Consider the following 18,066-nt stretch of genomic DNA (forward strand, 5'->3'; position numbering starts at 1 on the left):
GACTAAATTCCAGGTTTTCTGATGCCAAATCCCTTGAATTTTCCACGACACCAGTATTTTTCAAACTTCAATTTCATTTCACCTTCACGGATTTTTACCAAATCAGCATTCCATCTGTACAATCATTCCCCTATTATTTTCATTTTTAATTGCCTCACTAAGGCATTATATATTAAGGCTGCATGCGTTTTAAATTCTTTTCCTGCAAATGTTCAATTAATAGAAGATAATCATAAAATTAAAAACAACAAAATCAAAACAATATTACAAACTTTCAACTGGATGTTTGCCTGTCAAAAGCTCTGAGTGTAAGACCTGTTCTCTTTATTTAAAAAAAAAAAAAAAAAAAAAGGAAGAAAGGAAGGGAGGGAGGGTGAAAAGGAGGGGTGAGGAGAGTTTACAGAGAGGTGTTAAAGACATGGCACCTCAAAGCTGACTGTCTCCTTGAGTTAAAAGGACTGAAAGAAAACAGCAATGGGAATAAAACTGCCTCCCGAGGTAATTCTGTGTTATCAACATTGTGCTTATGAAGCCCTGTGGAGCTCAGCCCACCCTTCGAGAAGCAGTTCCCTCAGCCATGCTGCACCATGCCTTGTGTTAACATGTGAATATGTTTAAAATACTGCAAGGAGGCTCACAAGTCTTGAGGGCCCAATACTGGCTTGGACTTAAATAATGATCTCTGAAGCTCAGGCCAGTTATCTGCAAATTGAGGAGGGCAGGGGGAAGGGATTGGAAAGAAATGTCTAATACTCCTCAAGTTCTGATATTTGTGAAGTCCTAGTAGCTCTATAAATATGGGGCATAATAAAGAGCTCCTGGATGCAAAAGCTGGAGGAAAACGGCAGTCGCATCTTGGGTAGGAGGACAACTGGTTTGCATTCTGGTTCTCTTTTGCAGGGAAAACCGTGCAAGGACATTCTATGACCACATAATGTCTGCCTTTCCCTTTCTTTTTCTCTCTCTTCCTTTTTAGAAATATTTTTTCAGAAATATTTTAATAGTAGCTAATTCACACAGTTAAATAAATAGTCATTGGTTTTGAAAAATTTTACACACACACATACACACACACAAAATAGTAATAACCTTGGGCCATTATTTGGCACTCAAAATTTTTTAAAAAGAAAAAAAGTAATCAGAGATTGGAGAAATGGAGGAACACCCAGCAGCAAGTAATTTTTTTAAACGGCTTTTTTTAATCAGGAAAAGAATGACCCTAAAAATCACCATCTGGTCAACCTAAATGATATCCTTAGTAATATAAGGAAGCCAATATAAAAGAATACACTTTTTAAAAACACCTCTAATGTAGAATAGCATCCTAAAAGCATTAGAAAAGGAAGGCCAAGTGCCTTGCTGGCAGTATTTGAGTGCCAAGGGTAGGAAGAAAACACATTACTTGATTCTCAGGAAAAGTACTTTATTATAATACCCTGGACTTTTTCACACAAAAAGCATCACTTCCTCAGTGAAACAAGTCATATAAAATCCACTTCCACAAAAAAATAAGCAGTTACAGTGGTTAATGGAATTCTCTACAACATGATTCTATGTCAGACTAAGAAAACTAAGAACTGGTTACATGTTTTTCACACACACACATACAGACACACACACACACACACACACACACACACACGGAGTTTTTACTACAACTGACCAGCTGGGTCTCTGGGAGTGGCAAAAGAAACTGTGACAATAGCAGGCTTTTTTGTTAATGAGGGATGTCTGATGGGAAAAAGAAAATTGTTTGGTATTGTCTCATTTTACTCCCACTTAGACCAAGAGGCTGCATGCTCAGGAAAATCAGAGTCAGTTTCCAAATTGGAAAATGTTACAAATACCAATAAGGAATGAACATGCTCTAGAGCAACTGCTAAGCCCAGGCAGGGGGAGGGGTGAACCAGATGGTCTTTTCCATCCCAGATTTCGATGATCTACAACAGAACCTGAATGACTAGGAAAAAGTGAGATGTGATTTGGAAATTGCTTTATAAAATAGAATCCCAAACAAAGACACTCAACAAGGCAGAGACATCTAAAAGGAAATGAAAACGGTTCTGGGTTGAGAGCAGAAAGCAAGCCAGTTTGAGACTATGATTGATAAATAAAGCTTGTCCCCAAATCAGAACATTTTGAAGCGGAAGGTGCCTTAGAGAGATGCTAGTCACAAGCCCAAATGCATGCTCACTGGGCCAGAGATCAAAAATTAAGCGAGGTGGAAATAGTGGGGACAGGGTTAATTGAAGAGTGCACGATCTGTCTAAAAGCATTCAAATTAAAAGGAATTGAAATATGCATGCTGGCCAAATAAAACACATCTTCAAGCCAGTTCAGTCTAGGAGCTTACTGTTTGTATGTCTGATAATCTCACTGTTCCTAAATCTACCTACACTGTTCACATGAGGAAACTGAGGACTAGAGAAGTCACATCATTTGATGATAACCACAGAGCAGCGAGTATATACAGCGAAGCCAAAGTGCTAGGATTATGTTACACACTGAGATGATGTTAAACAACAGCAAAAAAAAAAAAAAAAAAAAAATGACATTAAGCCAAAGTCCTCCGCACGCCTTTGGTTCAGGTATACTCAGTTCACATGGTTTATTCTTTTAAGAACAAATTAAATTATCATCTAGTTAAACACAAAGCTAGTGAGAACTGGGGGAAGAAATAGAGGGAGGTTGTACTAAAAAAGAAAAAAAAACAACAATGAAAGGTTCAGAGTCAGACATTTTATTTCTCAAAAACAATAGTTAAATTTATAGTTAAATTTGCTGCCCTGAATCAGACATGGTAAATAGAGCCGATTTTACAGACAGGTAAAGTAAGGCACTTACAATGATTGTGTCATGGTTTATTTTGTAACATATTTTTTAAAGTTAGGTGTTCAAGTTTCCTTCTAGATGCTTCTCAAAGAGCAAAGTGAGAAAAATAACTTCCATTCCTGGTATTGGCTATTAAGAACCTTTTTTTTTTTTTAAGTGTAATTCCGGGGGAAAAAAAAAAAAACCTCAGTGAGATATATCAAGTAGTGGAAAATCTTCGCAGGAAAATCATGAAGTAGAGAGAAGGACGAGAACATCCTCCCTTGGGGCAGCTGGAAAGAGACTAGACAAAGAACTGAAAAGTTCCTTTGGGGAGCTCACCTCCTGCTAGCCAATGGGACTTTCCTTCCCTGGTTTCTCTGTAGCTAAGAAAACACAAATATATAATCTACAGAAGGAGAGAATGCAGCCTTCACACAGGGCTGGCATCTCTGAAATAAATCTCTCCATAGGTGCTAGGCTAAACCTTAAATATGAAGATATAATCTTTTGAGTTTTATAGCAGCATATGCATGATTCTTCCCCTCCCCCATAAAACTCCCAACAGGAACAACCACATCAAATTATTACTTTTCAGAGGCCAATTCAAAAACACCCTACTTTATCACAGAAAGAATTTTCCTTATGTATGTGAGTGCTTCCATTATGTCTTATTTGAAGGGGGAAAATGAAATAAAAATCCTATCTGAGATATTTATAGATCTCATAAAACCTGATTCACTCTCATAAGCTGCAGTAAGCTCAGTCATCAGGTAAGGCAGAAATGGCAGGTGTAGTAACCAGCACTGTATTATGTTATATATGCCTAATTCTGGCTCTTAAAAAAAAAAAACTGCATGCTAGAAAAACCTAAGATACGTAAGTCGTAAGTCAGACTGGACAGAAATAAAGGGGAAGAGATTGGACATTTGCATGAACAAGCCAAGCAAATTCCAAGGATGTCAAACTAGGCCCAGTTTCCAGGGACAAAGGGTATTGCTAGTCCTTCCCCAGTTCCAAGCACAAATTACTTAATGAGAGTTTCTCTTGTGGATGGATAAAGGTATACCATATCCAATGCCCAGCATTCCGCTTTCCCCTGCCTTCCATCATTTATTGTCTCTTGGGCATTCCAGGCTCACTGGGATCTTCAAGACACCAAAGACACCACTGAGAGAAAGAGCATTGTGCCTCTGTGTATTATTATTGAGAGGAAAATGGGGAAGGAAAGAGCATTTGTTCAGTGGATGTTATGTGCCAGACACTAGGTCAGAGAGCTGATTCTTATCAGGAATTAAGAACTCCACAAATGACAAACAAGACTCAGAGATGTTAAAAGTGACTTTCTCAAGGTTCCACCTCTGCTTGATTTCAAAGCCTTCATGTAATTTGTCTACTATGAAACACTGTGACCTTAAAAAGTGCCTTGCACAGTCCAGTCCTTTTACAGATAAGAAAACCAAAGCCCACAAAGAAGACAGACCAATGAACTACTGGAATCCATACTGGGCCACTGATTGCCAAGTCATGACCTTTGGCTTCTGCCCTAATGTCTCCTACCTAAACAGCAGTCAGTATAGATATAACAATTAAGAGTGCTGGGCCCTGCTGAGGCTTGGATCCCAGCTCAAATACTTCCAAGTTGTATGATTTTAAGCAAGCCATTCAATACCTCAAATCTCAGCTTTTCCATCTGTAAAATGGGGATAAATAGAATATGCATTTCATAGAGTTGTTGTGAGCATTCATTGAAATGATGGATACAGGTGCTCAAATGAGATCATCTTTAGGAAGTGTCTGATACATATGAGACAGTACTATGATGGTTATTTTTATGACAGTAAGATTAGCCAAGTGGAAAGAGGGAAGAGAAAATTTATTCTACCAATGGTTTTTCGCAACTTATTTGCTTTGCAGCCACAGTAAGACAACTTGCTTAAGTTTCCTGTGGCCCAATTTTCTCACCCCTGAATGGGAAATTCTGTAATATCTGTCTGCTCCCTAGTTACAGAAAGAATGTGCCAATGACAAAAGACCAGGAGCAAAACACCCTGAGCCCTTCAGAACAAAAGCTCAACACAGATGTTTGTTAGATTCTCATATGCAAACATGAAAAGCCCCATCACAGAGGAAATCATTTCTTGATCCATATTAAAGAAAAGCAAGAACCTTGAGAAGAGGAGGAGAATGTACAAATTAGGGCTGAACAATCTTGGAAGAAATGAAGTCGACTCAAGTCTGACCTTGAGCAGCATCTCATCACTCTCAGGGGAATCAGTTCTGCGTAGGGCCTCACAGAAGACATCCTTCAACACCATAGTCAGAAGCTGCACTTCACTAACATGGTCTGTAGTGCCCATATGAACAAAGGCTAAAAGCTCAAAAGGCAGGGGGTGTTGGGGTGGAAAGAATCTATTTCCACTCCTTTGTATGCTGAGCAAATTTGCTGCCTCTCCAAAAATAAGCACCAATGTTACGACCACTCCATTGAATTCCTGCTAACTCGGCTCTGGAAGGTGAATGTGAGAACGGGGTCAAGAGCAGGTGGGCACTCCCTTGCAGGGCAATTGCTCCACGGCTAATTGCCGTTTTCACAGCTGGGTTGAGCTTTCCAAAAGGCATCCTTCAACCCTGAGCTCTAAGCTCCTCTCCTGATGTTCTCTCTTGCCAACCATACCCCCATCAAAGACAGTTTACAGATGAAAGGATGTAGCTACAGGACATACAATTTTGCAAACATCACAGTTTGAAAAAGAGGCGTTTCTAAGGCTTCTTTGTGAAGATCACCACACGCCCACAGTCATTACCACAGGAGCTAAGCCATCTATGGGTGTGAAGGCAGCCTCCTTGCCTGAATGTCCTCAGCAGCAATTCTTCCACAGTCTATTTTTGCTCCTCTTACTAGAAAGATGGATCCTTTGAAATTCTTTATAAACAGAGTCTACTTCCAAACACTGTGGTTGGTCAGTAAGAAAATGGAGAGCTGCTACCTAATGCCTCTCCAGCATCATCCAACAGATGTACATGCATGCATCCAGCCCTTTCAAACCATGGAGCAGGCTGAGGTGAGTGGAAAATCATGGCCAAGGGCCTACTGAGAATGAATTATTTGAAACCCAGCAAGGCTGGAGTTTAAAGCCCAACACCACAAAGTTTCCAAATACGGAACTTGATCAGGTTAAGCAAACTCCTGATGGGTCACAGGAAATGTGAGCCAAACAGACTGCCTTAGACACTTTAGGGTGACGGAAAGCAAAGCAAGAAGTATGAAACAACACTTGGGCAGCTGCTATTAACGAAAGTGCCAGATGAAGCACATCCACCGGCATGATCCTGTTTTACTATAAACCTCTGCTCCGTGTGGATTCCAAATTACACAAGTCATTAAATATTTCAATATAAGAAGTAGATAACCCCAACTCTGATATACCATTAAACCCTCTATACATCAATGGCTCAATGCCTTGGCCGCATATTGGAATTGCCTGAAAGCTTTACAAACACTGATGCCTGGGTCCTTCCCAAAGAGATACTGATTTTATTGGTCTGGGGTGCAGCCACGACTGAGAACCACTGAAAAAGGCATAGTCAAATCTTAAGTCATAGTCATAACATGCTCCTCAAATAACTATCGAATGCCCACAGTGTGCAAAGCTTTCTAAGAAGCAGGTGATACATTAAAAGTTCACTACCAAAACTATACCCAAGGCATCAACTCCTTAAAGCATAGACTTAACAGGAAAAATAACACAACAGAGAATAAAAAAAAAAAAAAAAAAAGCTTTATTATAACTCAAAACTGTAAAGCCTCACAAGGAAGTAAAAAGTTCTGCAAAAGAGTATGGAAATCATAGCAGTTACAGTTGGCTGGTAGCAAGGGAGGGAGTTTGGCACCCATTTGAAAGTTAAGGGATGGGTGGAACTTGGACAAAGAAAATCAGGAAGGGGAGAGGGAGGAAGAGGAAAAAGGCTAAAGGAAACAACAAAAATAAAGACAGAAGCAGGAAAAGCATAGTTACTTAATTTGGATGGCATTTACTACACGTGAAAAGGGGGGAAACTTGCAAATATTATGTAGACCCAGTGTTGGAACACCCTGACTCTTGGAAGTTTGGCCTCATGCTATGTATAAGAGGCAGCCATGAACAGTTTGAAAGCAGGCCACCTGGGGTGATGGTGGCAGAAGGGTAAGTCCAGGGAGGTGACAGGGATTGTGGCAAGGCAATGGCCAAGGGTGCCATCCACAACAGGCTGATGCTAAAGCACCTCAGAAGCCAAGTCAGTGGGATTTTTCAACTAATTTTAGACTTCTGCTAATTAGATCTTTTCATCTAATTTTTTATCAGATTCAAGAAAAAGAAAGGAGTTACAATGACTAGAATGTCAAACCTAGATCATGAGACGAATAATCACATTATTAAAAGAAATAGGGAAGCCAGGAAAAAGGAAGCAGTCCATGGAAGAAGTTGATGAGTTAGGGGTTTAGAACATATTCAGCTGAAGTGACGGTAGAACAACCCCAAAGCCCATCTTGCTTGTTGCTTATTTCCGGTTAGAAAAAATCGAGGGCCTGAAACCCAGGGAAATATCTGGAGGTGGAGATGTAGAGTATAGCTGTGAGGAGATGAAGAAGTCCTGAACTGGAAAGGGGATTTTAACCTCTGAGATGTTAGAGGTGAAAGAGATCTGTGAGACACATTCCAGGAGAGAACTTTCACCATCGTAACTACTGATTCAAGGAGGTAGGGAAGGGCAAAAAGTAACTGGGGAAAAACCGGGGCAAAAAAGTCAAGTGAGCCTTCCATTTTCCTTTCCTCATTAGGGACAATGGTAAAAATTAGGCCTACTTCATCCATCAGACCTCAAAAGACTTTTTGAAAAACCTCTCAGAGGTTGAGTTTCTTCACTACTGCTTATTACAACCCTCTCAAGAATTTAAAAACATTTCAAAAGATTTTCATAAACTGGCACATAGGTTGCTGGTAAAGTTTCAGGCACTCTCTTTGTTGGTGAAGTGTCAGAAACAAAGCAATTTCACGTTTATTGCTTTCTACTTCCATCTAGTTCTATATTCCATCCAACCCCCTACAACATATGCCCCACTGCATACCCTTCACACTCCCGCTCCATTTGTTATTATTTAAATGACAATAATTTTTATAAGACTCGAGTTATAATTGGGGGCTATTTTTTCGGTACAGTGTATATTTTCCAATTTACCACACATTAAAAGTGGAAAAAGAATCAAATTACACAAGCCTTCTCCAAAATATTCAATAACTTGGTCTAGAACCTAGCCAATCCCAAAATTCCATGTACCAGTACTCTTAAAAGTAAAAAGGGAATTTTCTTGCCTCCTTTGAAGGCAAAAAAGAAAAAGAAAAGAATCAGAAGTGAGTCAAGGGGTATTCAGGTGACAGAAAGCAAGTAAACTGGTCTGGGCATCTGAGAGTCCTGGGCCCTGAAACCATCAGTGTTAATAAGCTGTGTGACCTTGGAGAATGCAATGCCTTATCTGGCTTTAACAGTCACTTAGTTCAACCCAGTATTTTAGAGCTGAGGAAACCAAGACCCTTTCAAGATTTGAAATTCTGAGATTCTATGTTCCTCGCTTTGGTACAAGGCTGAGAACCTGACTTTCAGAATGACCCTCAGGAAATGTCAATACACCCACATTCAAAAATAGATATCACATATGGCTCTACATTAATTATTTTAATTACCTCTAATCATTTCCGAATGGCACAGACATGGGCGCTGTTTCCTGGCCATTATGGACATGTGTATTCACATTGTATACTCATCTGCCCTAAAAGTATCCAGCCCACGACGTGCCATTAGCTGAAGGCTTTTTCACAACAGAACTTGGTAAATCTCAAGCATGTTTTATAAACAAGGTTGGAACAATGTGGGTAATACAGATAGGCACAGGTCAGTGTTCCAACACAGAACTGAATGTTTCTTTCTTTCTTTACTTCTTTCTGGCACTCATGCTCTATTCTGTTTAACTTAATTTTGAACATGCTTTCTCTGCCTTACTAGAGTCAAGCTCCTAGAGGGCAGAATCTATATCCAATTCAATTTTGCATTGCCCAAATACAGTATTATGCACATAAAAAGGGCTTAAGGAATGAAGTATTTACTGTGGAATATTTTCTATACTTGAATATAAACAACAAAAATCCCACAAGGTGTGACTAGGTCCATCTACCAGCTCAAAGAGGAATGGTATCCCCCTGAAATCAGAAGTCACTCCCACCTCATCTGGGCTGATACTAGACTCAGATCTTAAGGCTACTGCAAACGCTCAGCTGTAACATTTATATATCAAGCATGTGGTACTGCTTGAATGAAGGGGGGATGGACATGATTCGTTTAAAAAGGACCAGGTTCTTAGGGTCACACTAGATACCCCGAGAAGGAAAACTAAAGGGATATAGGGTGGTAGAAATAATTCTGCCAATTAGCAGGAACTAATCTGGGCAAGGTGGGGCAGAGCAAAATCACGAACAATCTTAGGTAAACGCATGTCCCAGTAATGGCAACATTTTGTTTATTTGGGGAATTTTAGACAGAATAAGGATATGTATATTCTACAATGAGTATACAATATAACAGAGATCAGTGCTTTTTAACTTGTCAATGTTACATGTAACATGAATAATTAGACACTATAATTTGTTTCACCAACTTTAACACCATTAGTAGTTGAGTTTTCCAATCACTGTACTTGGTAAGATTTGGCATTTTGGGGTTAAAACATTCCGCCTCCCCACCCCCAATCATTTATGCTAAGCAAGCAGTCAGTTGATTTGGGAGAACAAAGGGATTTCTGGACAGAGGAAATCTCTGCCCCTCACTCTCTGGCACCATTCCAGTTAAGTTGGGGAGCTGTCCTAAACTTTCAGCAAATCGCAATTCTAACACATATGCTAACTGATACATCAAGTGAACTGGAATCACAGAGCCATTTTCTGCATTTGCCAGTCGTGGGGTCCAGCAAAGATAATTAAAAGTCCATTGCACAATACTATAAAATGAAAAGATAAGGGGTATCTCCACCAACCCCATCCGGAATCAGACCAGCTATCCTATCAACTTGAGCCAGATGGGACTGGCCAGAGGAAATTGTATTCTTCTTTCCTCAACAGGCACAGAGAGCAATTAAAGAAGATTGTAATGTCTTCTTGTACTCAAAAAGTTAAAACACAAGAATTCTCTGAAGAGAGTAGAATGTGAAGATTCATAAAAGAATGGCTATTAAAGGCCCCATTAGGACCCTCTCTGAACTATCTCCATTTAAGTAGAGAGGCAAATTAGCCCCCACTGGCATTTATGTTTAGAATGGGCTGGCAGAAAGAAGCAGCTCACATTTGGATGCTTAAGGTCTCTGACATACCCACACATAAATCATTTCAGGGCAAGGCTGTCATCTGGCATCTTTTGCTCTGCCTTTTAAATGGATGGGACCCCAACATCCCATTCTCTTCAGGGTAAGGAGTGGGGGTGGGAAGTTCATGGAGAACAAAGAATAGTGACTTCCTTTCCCCCCTACTAAGGACAGATGTAGTAAAAAATAACTGCATTATAATGTTTGCCCACTTTAAAATACCAAACTGCAAACAGGTAGACTGAATGATAATGTTTGAAGCCCCTGAATCTACACAAAGATGTGTCTATTAAAAGAACATGGAAATGAATCTATTAAAGAAAGGCTAAGTGTGTGATTGATTGCAGTCACATGTGCTTTCATTTGTAGAGTTACATCTGTTTAGTGATTGCATCTTCATAAAGATAAATTCTGGGTAACGGGCAGTTATATTTTTATTTCATCTACCAAGTTGCTGTTTCAAATAAAGAAACAGATTTACAGTAACTGAAGAACACACAAATCACATACAAAAAAAAACAGTTATTTTATCCGTTCAGTGTGGCTAGCAAGGCTCCTTTGTGTCTACAAATTTCCCTGGGTGGTGCTGTTGCCAAGAAATTCTAATTCATGACAAGGTTTTCTGCGAATTGGGGACTGAGGCAAACCTGCGGATGGACAGACCCTACAGTTTGCTTTGTTTTCCTGGCTGATATAGCACCTGGCAGCCCAGGCCTGCAGAAGGAAGTGCAAAGGCAAGATCTTCACATAAAAGGAGAAGCAGTGTGGCTCACAGACCAAATCCCATCCCTGGTACCATGAGGCTGTTCTTGGAATGCAACCATTTCTGTAGGTTTTCCCCTAGAGATTCCTTACACCAAAGGCCCTCATAAAAAGTGTTTCAGGGTGCCTGAAACCAAGATGAAATTGCAGTGTTAAGGGGACACTTTAGTCCTTACAGTAGCCAAGTATGCCATTAGTTTAAAACAATAGGGGAATGGGGGAGGAGAGAAGAATGTTCTATGATTTATTTATTTGTTTCCAGTAGCAGTGGAAAATTTTCTCCAAGCAAAGAGAGGCCTCAAACTGACCCCATCTGCCAATTATGAATCAGCATTAACAACAAACATAATTCCATAAGACTTTTCAAGCAAACATGCGATGCTCCTCAATGACACGATGCAAAGCTAAGTCCAAATAAGACTTAGATCATCACTGCTTGACCTGAACTCATGAAATAGCAGACTAGAGATAAAACATATAAAAGTTCTAAAAGTCTTTGTATATTCTAGAAGAAAATAAAAGTATTGTATCAAATTCTTTTTATTTTCCAAGTCAGCAGTGTGTTCAAAAAAAAAAAAAAAGATCATGATTTCTATTGGCAAAAAAAGTCATGAATGAGTTTCTCTTTACCCATAATCAAGTGGTACCCCATAAGAAACTCTGGTTTCTGTCCTACCCTTGACCTTTTCCTACTTTTGCTCAGACAGCTCTTGGAAATTTTCCTGCAAGTTTTCAAAGCGCTTAAGGCTAGTCTTAAGAATTGCGCGTCAGCTGAATTCTATAAAATAATAGACCACATAAGCACAGTGTAATTTACAGTTATATGACAGGCAGAAAGATGATGTTACTTGGGCCGAGTGCTTAAGTATGCAGTCAGAGCCCAGGAATGGAGAGCCGTTAATGTGTGAAGTCCATTTGGATTTTAGAATTATACCAGCAACGATTATTTTCAGACTTGGAGCTATGTGGCTAAGGCATCATTGCCAGAAAATCCAATGTCAAAACGAGGATCTCCGTGACAGGAGGTGGCCCTGTCACAGTCACTGACACTGTCACAGGCTCACTGACTATTAGGCAGGACAATTATCCCATATCTTAAGTTTAAAATAAAATCCCCAAATCGTTTATCTTCAATTTTCAAATGTAAAATGTTCTTGAGTTTATCATCGAAGCCACTCTTTCTCTAGAAACCAAGTCAGATTATCAGAATCTCCACATTTTGCTCATCTCCATGAGCCCAGGTACATTGTTCACTTTAAGAACATCTAATAATTACTCCTCATTTGACCTCTAAAATCTGATTACTCCAGAGCATAAGGAAACTTCTTCCTGTCTGGGGTTCTTTGCAGAAATCTTGTTGAGCTGTTTTGAGCAAAAGAGTCTCAAAATTTCATTATCTGATAGTTGATTCGGAACTAACAGTTGCATATCACCATCACCACCCCTTATACTCAGAAGCAGCGAGACGGTTTTGGGAGGGGGAAGAAGGAAGGGATAGAGGTTAAAGGTTCTGTTATCAGTGTAAACCTATGGTCCTAGTCGCCTTTATATAGAGCATTTGTGATTATGGAGTCCAGAGCATAAAGCTCACTGGAGTGATATATTGTTTATTAGTGCTTCCCCACAAGTTATGCATCAGCATTGGCTATAAGCATGCCGCTGAATAAGTTGGCTAAGGGTTTTAAGGTGAGAGTGGCTGGCAGTTGGAGAGGGTTAAGGCAAGAAATGAGGGGGTTCCGAGGGGTGAAAAATCCTTTGCCTATAGAAACTAAACTAGAGCTTCCCTGAAGTGAGAGGAGGCAGAGCAGCAGGGGGAGGAGGGGAGAAGGAAGAGCAGAGATGGCTTCTTAGGAAACAATAGATCTAATACATCCTCTAATTGTCAAACCAATGATGTTTCTTTTCAGATCTAGAGTTTGTCCTGGATGGTCCAGCCAGATCTAGAAAAGCAGGTTTCCTGTGAAGAGACCTTCCTCCAAATCTGGCTTTACTACTCTGAAAACTTGAACCAAAACAAAGTTGCATGATTCATCAGTAGGGAACGTTCTAACAAATAAAGCCAACTTTCTTCCTTCTAACACTGCTTAACAGTTAATCACAAACAAGGGCTGCCTTGGGCAGGCTGACTAAATCAACAGATTCCCTTCTCTAACCTGTCTAGACAGTTGTTAATATGCAACCGATTCCATACCAGTGGGCTGACAGTGTGAAATGAAGACTATTTCAGAAAATGAAATTCAGGCAACATTTTGGTTTAATTAGCATTGGAAATAAAAGGAAGAAAAAAAGATCCAGTGAGACCCTTCATGAGATACACTCTCGTTAAGGATAAGGAAAAGGATGCATTGAAGAAAGACTCTATGCTAAAAATATGTGAACTGTGTATGTGTTTATAGAGAGACAGAGTCAAGCATCTGCTCGCGTCCTTGGACAAGAATGCATGTGTGGACACACGGACACCAGAGGCCAATACCTGGAGGAAAACTCACAGCCTCTGACCAGAAGTGAACTAGTAACAATGGTACAGTTAAAGGATCCGCTTTGCCACTCAGCTCCTTATACCAAAAGCCAAACCTCTTTTGCTAAAGCAGAGAGTGTTACATCTCAGCCTCAAGCTGGCAAATCCTACTTTGGATCCCGGCAGAGGAAATTCAGCCGTTCATTAGCCTTAACAAGCTGCTGTCACTAAGCGAAGAAGTTACACGAGCAGCCACACACCGAGCCTCTCACAGCCCTCCCCCCAAGGGCAAGCGGGTTTCTCCAGGACGGACTGTACAAGTTCACACTTCCTATGTGCAAATCCGGATTGTCTTCTTGGACTTTCCATGGTGCACACTGTAGAATTTTTAAATACCCGTGTCCCCCCGCCCCCACCCACCATCTTTCCTGCAGAATGTCCCCTCAGCAGCTCCTAATCGCTACTGAAAAAAAACCACTGTTTCCGCAGCAGAGCCAGCACTTTCCACTAACCAGCACTTTCTTTATTCCACTTCACAAAGCCCAGTGAACTTGTCACCAGCCCCGCTTCATCCTCCCTGGGACGGCTAGCCAACTTGGCATCGGTGCCCTTCAGCATCCTAGGAGTTTCTTAACTAGTCCTCTAAGACAAAGTCAGAGGCATGGAAGCACACATCAGCCTTTGTCCGAGGTTGTGTGCCTAACTAGAGAAGGACCCTAAACAAAAAAGAGAAACAAGGACACGCATAGAGGGTGTTCTCTTTCTGGAGGCATCACACTGGGAAAACCTACAATTCATTGTCAGCCTCAGCTACATCTTCCCGTCCTCCTTGAGTATCTTTTGTCACTGGGCTCTTCTCTCTTTTGCCTACCTTCTAATCTCAAAATCAAGCTCCTATTCTTTATTGACACTCGCTAATTACTGAAAAACACTCCGCTTTGCTCCTGCCCACCCTCCCCCGCGCCCCATCCGATGGTCATAAGCACCAGTTGAAATAGATGAACCTGATTTCAGGTACCAAGTGGGTAGAGCTCATGCATGCGAGAACGTGGTCCCTGTCAACAATCGCTCCTAACACCCCAAACCACCTTCCCACCCGGCTCCTCCGAACCCCAGAAGTTCGGCAGGTCTCTGATAGGGGACAGCAAACCCGACAACGTGTGCGCAGGGATGTGTGTTGGCGACTGAAACGCAGGCAGCTCGGACCGGCTGCTCAGCTCGGCACACTACGAGGTTAGGGGTGGGTGGAGAGGTAAGCGCAGATGACTGTTTCAGAAAACATGTTCAACAACAGACAGCCAAAAATGAAGAAAAAAAATCAAACAAACAAACAAAAATTTCAACCCAGAGCCCACACCAACGCAGCCCCTGCGTCTCCGCCGCCACCACACGATTTGCACAAGTAATTTAAATCATTCACCTGCTGCCAGGTCTCCTCCAGGGATGGCAAAGCTGAGAAGTAGCCGGTGTCGTGGACAAGTTGTAGCTCCTGGAATATACTATAACTAGCCAACACGTCCATGCTGCTGCTGCCGGGCAAAACGGGAGGCGAAACCCTCCCCCGAACACAGTTGGGGCTGTTTGTTTGTCAGTCTGTCTGGCTCACCCCCCAAGAAGGCAGACATCCAGTGGCCCTTTTGTTTTGTTTTGTTTCAGTCAACTAAAAAGGAAAAAAAAAAAAAATCAATGCAGGAGAGGGAGAGAGGAGGTGAGAGAGGAGCGAGTGAGTGGGGTGGATGGAGAGAGGCATCCAGCGTGTACAGTGCAGACGACTGCCAGGAAAAGGGGACTTCTCCACGGGAGTAACAATTCCCTTCCAGGGCTCTAATCACTCCAGCTCGTGGATCAGGAAGGGGGATGCAAACTCACTGACACGAAGCTGCCATCTATTTCTGCAGCGCTGTTCGCTCCTAATGCAATCTTTGCTCTTTATTTTGGGAGGTTGCATTTTTTTCTCTCGCGATCGCTTCTCTTCCCCCCCCCTTCCCTTCCCTCCCCACCCCCCACCCCATCCTTGCTAGTTTGTAGTCTTCCCCCTCCCTTTTCTCCTCCTCCTGCTCTTCCCCCTCCCCAAACTCCCTCCCTCCGCTCGGTTCTCCGCGCAGCCGTGGGATCTCGGAGGAGGGCGTCCATTAGGCCGCGTGTGACCATGTAAGGTAAACAGGGGGCTCATGAAGTCACTGAAGACCAATGGGGAGCCCGGATCAGGGCCTGGGGCGGGGCTTGGCCCTGGCGGCGGGCGCGGATTGGCACGCTGCGGATCTCCCTGCTGCCTTACAAGGCGGTGCAAGGCGAGCTATTTTTAGAGGGCTATATAAGGGGGCTGAGGCGGCCGCCCGGCGACCGGGGAGCGCGAGCGCAAGGGACGGGGAGGGTCGTGGCGACACTCGCGCCAGCTCCCGGGACGCCGGGGCGGCTGGGCTCGGGCTGGTCGCCGGCCTCCGACCCTCGACTAGATGCCTGGCGCAGCCCGGCGCGTCCGGAGTTCGCGCCCCTCAGAGGGAAGGGGTCGCGCGTCGCCGCGGCGGCCCTGAGGCTGGCGGTCGGGAGGTGACAGTCCAGAGTGCGGGGTCAGGACGCCTCCTGGAGGGGGCGCGACGCAGGGGGCCGCGGGGAAGCCGCCGAGGGCGCCGGAGCGGGGACACTGGCCACCCCGCCTCTGCCTGGGCACGGGGCAGGGACCCGCGCGAGGCGGTGCCGGGGAGGTCCTCACGTACTCAAAAGCAGAAAAGGCATCCAGGGCCCCTTCCCGAACTCCCCACAGGCTGCCAGGGTGCAGAGAAGAAGCGCCTGAGGAGGAAGTGCCACACAATGGGAGAGAACAAAGGGGAACGGAGCGAGACCGCGGCCTGCGCCCGCCCCCCGCTTGCGCACAGTCCCCGCCCCGCCCCGCGGGCGCCGCCGCCGCCGCGCTCCCGCGCCTCCTTCTGACCCCGAGCCCGAGCGAGAGACCTGGTCGGGAGTCTGGCGGCTAGAGTTGATTGCAAGGGGCCTGTTGCTCGACTGTGCGTTAAAAAGGCCAGAGAGAGCCTAGGTAGACGTGGGGCGCAAGCTGGAGCGCGCAGCTTGCGAGGGGGCCTTTACGTGAGGCTCACCATGGGGTCTCCAGCGAGGTGTCTGCAGAGCTGCGATGGTGAGAGGAGGAACTCGATTTCTCGTTTTCTGGAGTTGGGATGTAGACAGAGATCTGTTACATCTGAGATGAAAACCCTGCACAATACACGTTAGGGTTGGCCAATTGTTTGCTTGACCTTAAATGGTTAGTGTGGTTTAAGCTTCCCCAAAATGCGCTGTGAGCTGAGCTTCCACTTTTGGAATGATTGCAGAATTCGGTGCTTAAGAGATGAGAAACTTCGTTCTACCAGTAATGGAAGAAACGCTTCACCTTAATCACCCTCCTTGTCTTTCCCCTCCCTTTGAGTATGTAGGACTCGATAACACAACATTTGAAAGATTCTACTCTGTGAAACAAGCACAGATTGGAATTCAGTATTTGCCAAGGAATATTAAACATGAATTACTGGGATTGAGGAAAGCCTGATTTATTTACTTGTTAGTGTCTGGAATTCTGTTGGCCAGATTCATAGCATTCATTGTATGAGTATAATTGGAACATTTACTCTAATGTAGATGCAGATGCATCTGCAATTAGATGTGCAAGGACGCTGCCAGCTAAATAGCTGCATGACTTTGAGCGAATTACTGGGTCAGAATTTCTACATACCCATCTCAGAAAACAGAAATAGTGGGATCCGCGTTGTCTAGTTGTTATGAAGTGTCAAAATATCTTTGATAACTCACCTAGCATAGTATCTGACGCTATTAGGTGAATACTAAATATTAGCTATCATTGTCTCCCCACTTGAGCTATGTAAACTAATAGGACCCTTAGGAGGATATACTATTAATAGAATCTTGGAGATAGAGGAAAGGTAGAAACCCCTTGCTAGTTTGTTACAAGGTCTTCCCTTCTCCATGCTCTCCCCTGACCCCCATGCTATTTCAACTGGGGGGATGGGCAGGAACCATTGAGAAACACTAGGGCAAAAGACATGTTCGTGAATAATAGGGGAAGGAAAGGAACTTGGGTATAGAAAACTAGAGGCAAAAGGTGAGGCAAGACCAACCATATAATTTGGTACTTGAGACTCAAGTGAACTTATTTTGTGTGTGTTACATTATAACCATTTTTGAATAAAATAGGACATATTGGTTAACGTGAGTTTGAAGATTTTACAAATAATAGTTCCCATTTATTAAGCACTTCGAATGTGCCGTATGTGCATAAACATTTTATATGCAGTGTCTCATTTAATCTTAAGGACAGCCCCAAGGTATGTACTTTTATAATCCCCAACTTTATGGATGAAGATACCCAGGCTTGGAAATACTAAGTAAATTGGTCAAGGTCTCACAACCTGGAAGTGGACAAGCAGGGGTTCAAATCCAAGAGCATCTGACTCCCCACACTGTTCTGCACTGAGCTTTGTATGGGGAAAAATGGGGTTCCTCAGCTTTAAGTCAATGTGTGTTTACAAAAATTGCTTGGGTGGGGCCGGAGGAGGGGGCTTCCATCGAGACTTTTCCTATGTACCTATCAGCCGTCTGACTTGCAGAAGGACTCAACCAAAATTTTACAAAGCAA

At 43.0% G+C, this 18,066-nt stretch overlaps 1 protein-coding gene across 17 annotated transcripts in view; it reads right to left on the reverse strand.

Moving 5' to 3' along the window:
* KLF7 (KLF transcription factor 7) overlaps nucleotides 1-18,066 on the reverse strand; it is a 473,743-nt gene that overhangs the window by 76,100 nt on the left and 379,577 nt on the right. For 2 of the 17 annotated variants that reach the window (XM_055290389.2, XM_063645046.1), the window contains exons 1-2: nucleotides 16,139-16,234; nucleotides 14,842-15,081 (exon numbers count right to left, since the gene is read on the reverse strand). The exons of 4 other annotated variants lie outside the window; for them this stretch is intronic. In XM_055290389.2, coding sequence (XP_055146364.1) covers nucleotides 14,842-14,943 — 102 coding nt within the window. In that variant the 5' untranslated portion in view covers nucleotides 14,944-15,081; nucleotides 16,139-16,234. Of the gene's footprint in view, nucleotides 1-14,841; nucleotides 16,111-16,138; nucleotides 16,248-16,516; nucleotides 17,007-18,066 lie in introns of those variants that run through there. 11 more of the 17 variants (XM_063645058.1, XM_063645054.1, XM_063645048.1 and 8 more) reach the window with 10 other exon arrangements.

The sequence above is a fragment of the Symphalangus syndactylus genome, chromosome 8 (genome assembly GCF_028878055.3).
Source record: "Symphalangus syndactylus isolate Jambi chromosome 8, NHGRI_mSymSyn1-v2.1_pri, whole genome shotgun sequence".
Classification (NCBI taxonomy): domain Eukaryota; kingdom Metazoa; phylum Chordata; class Mammalia; order Primates; family Hylobatidae; genus Symphalangus; species Symphalangus syndactylus.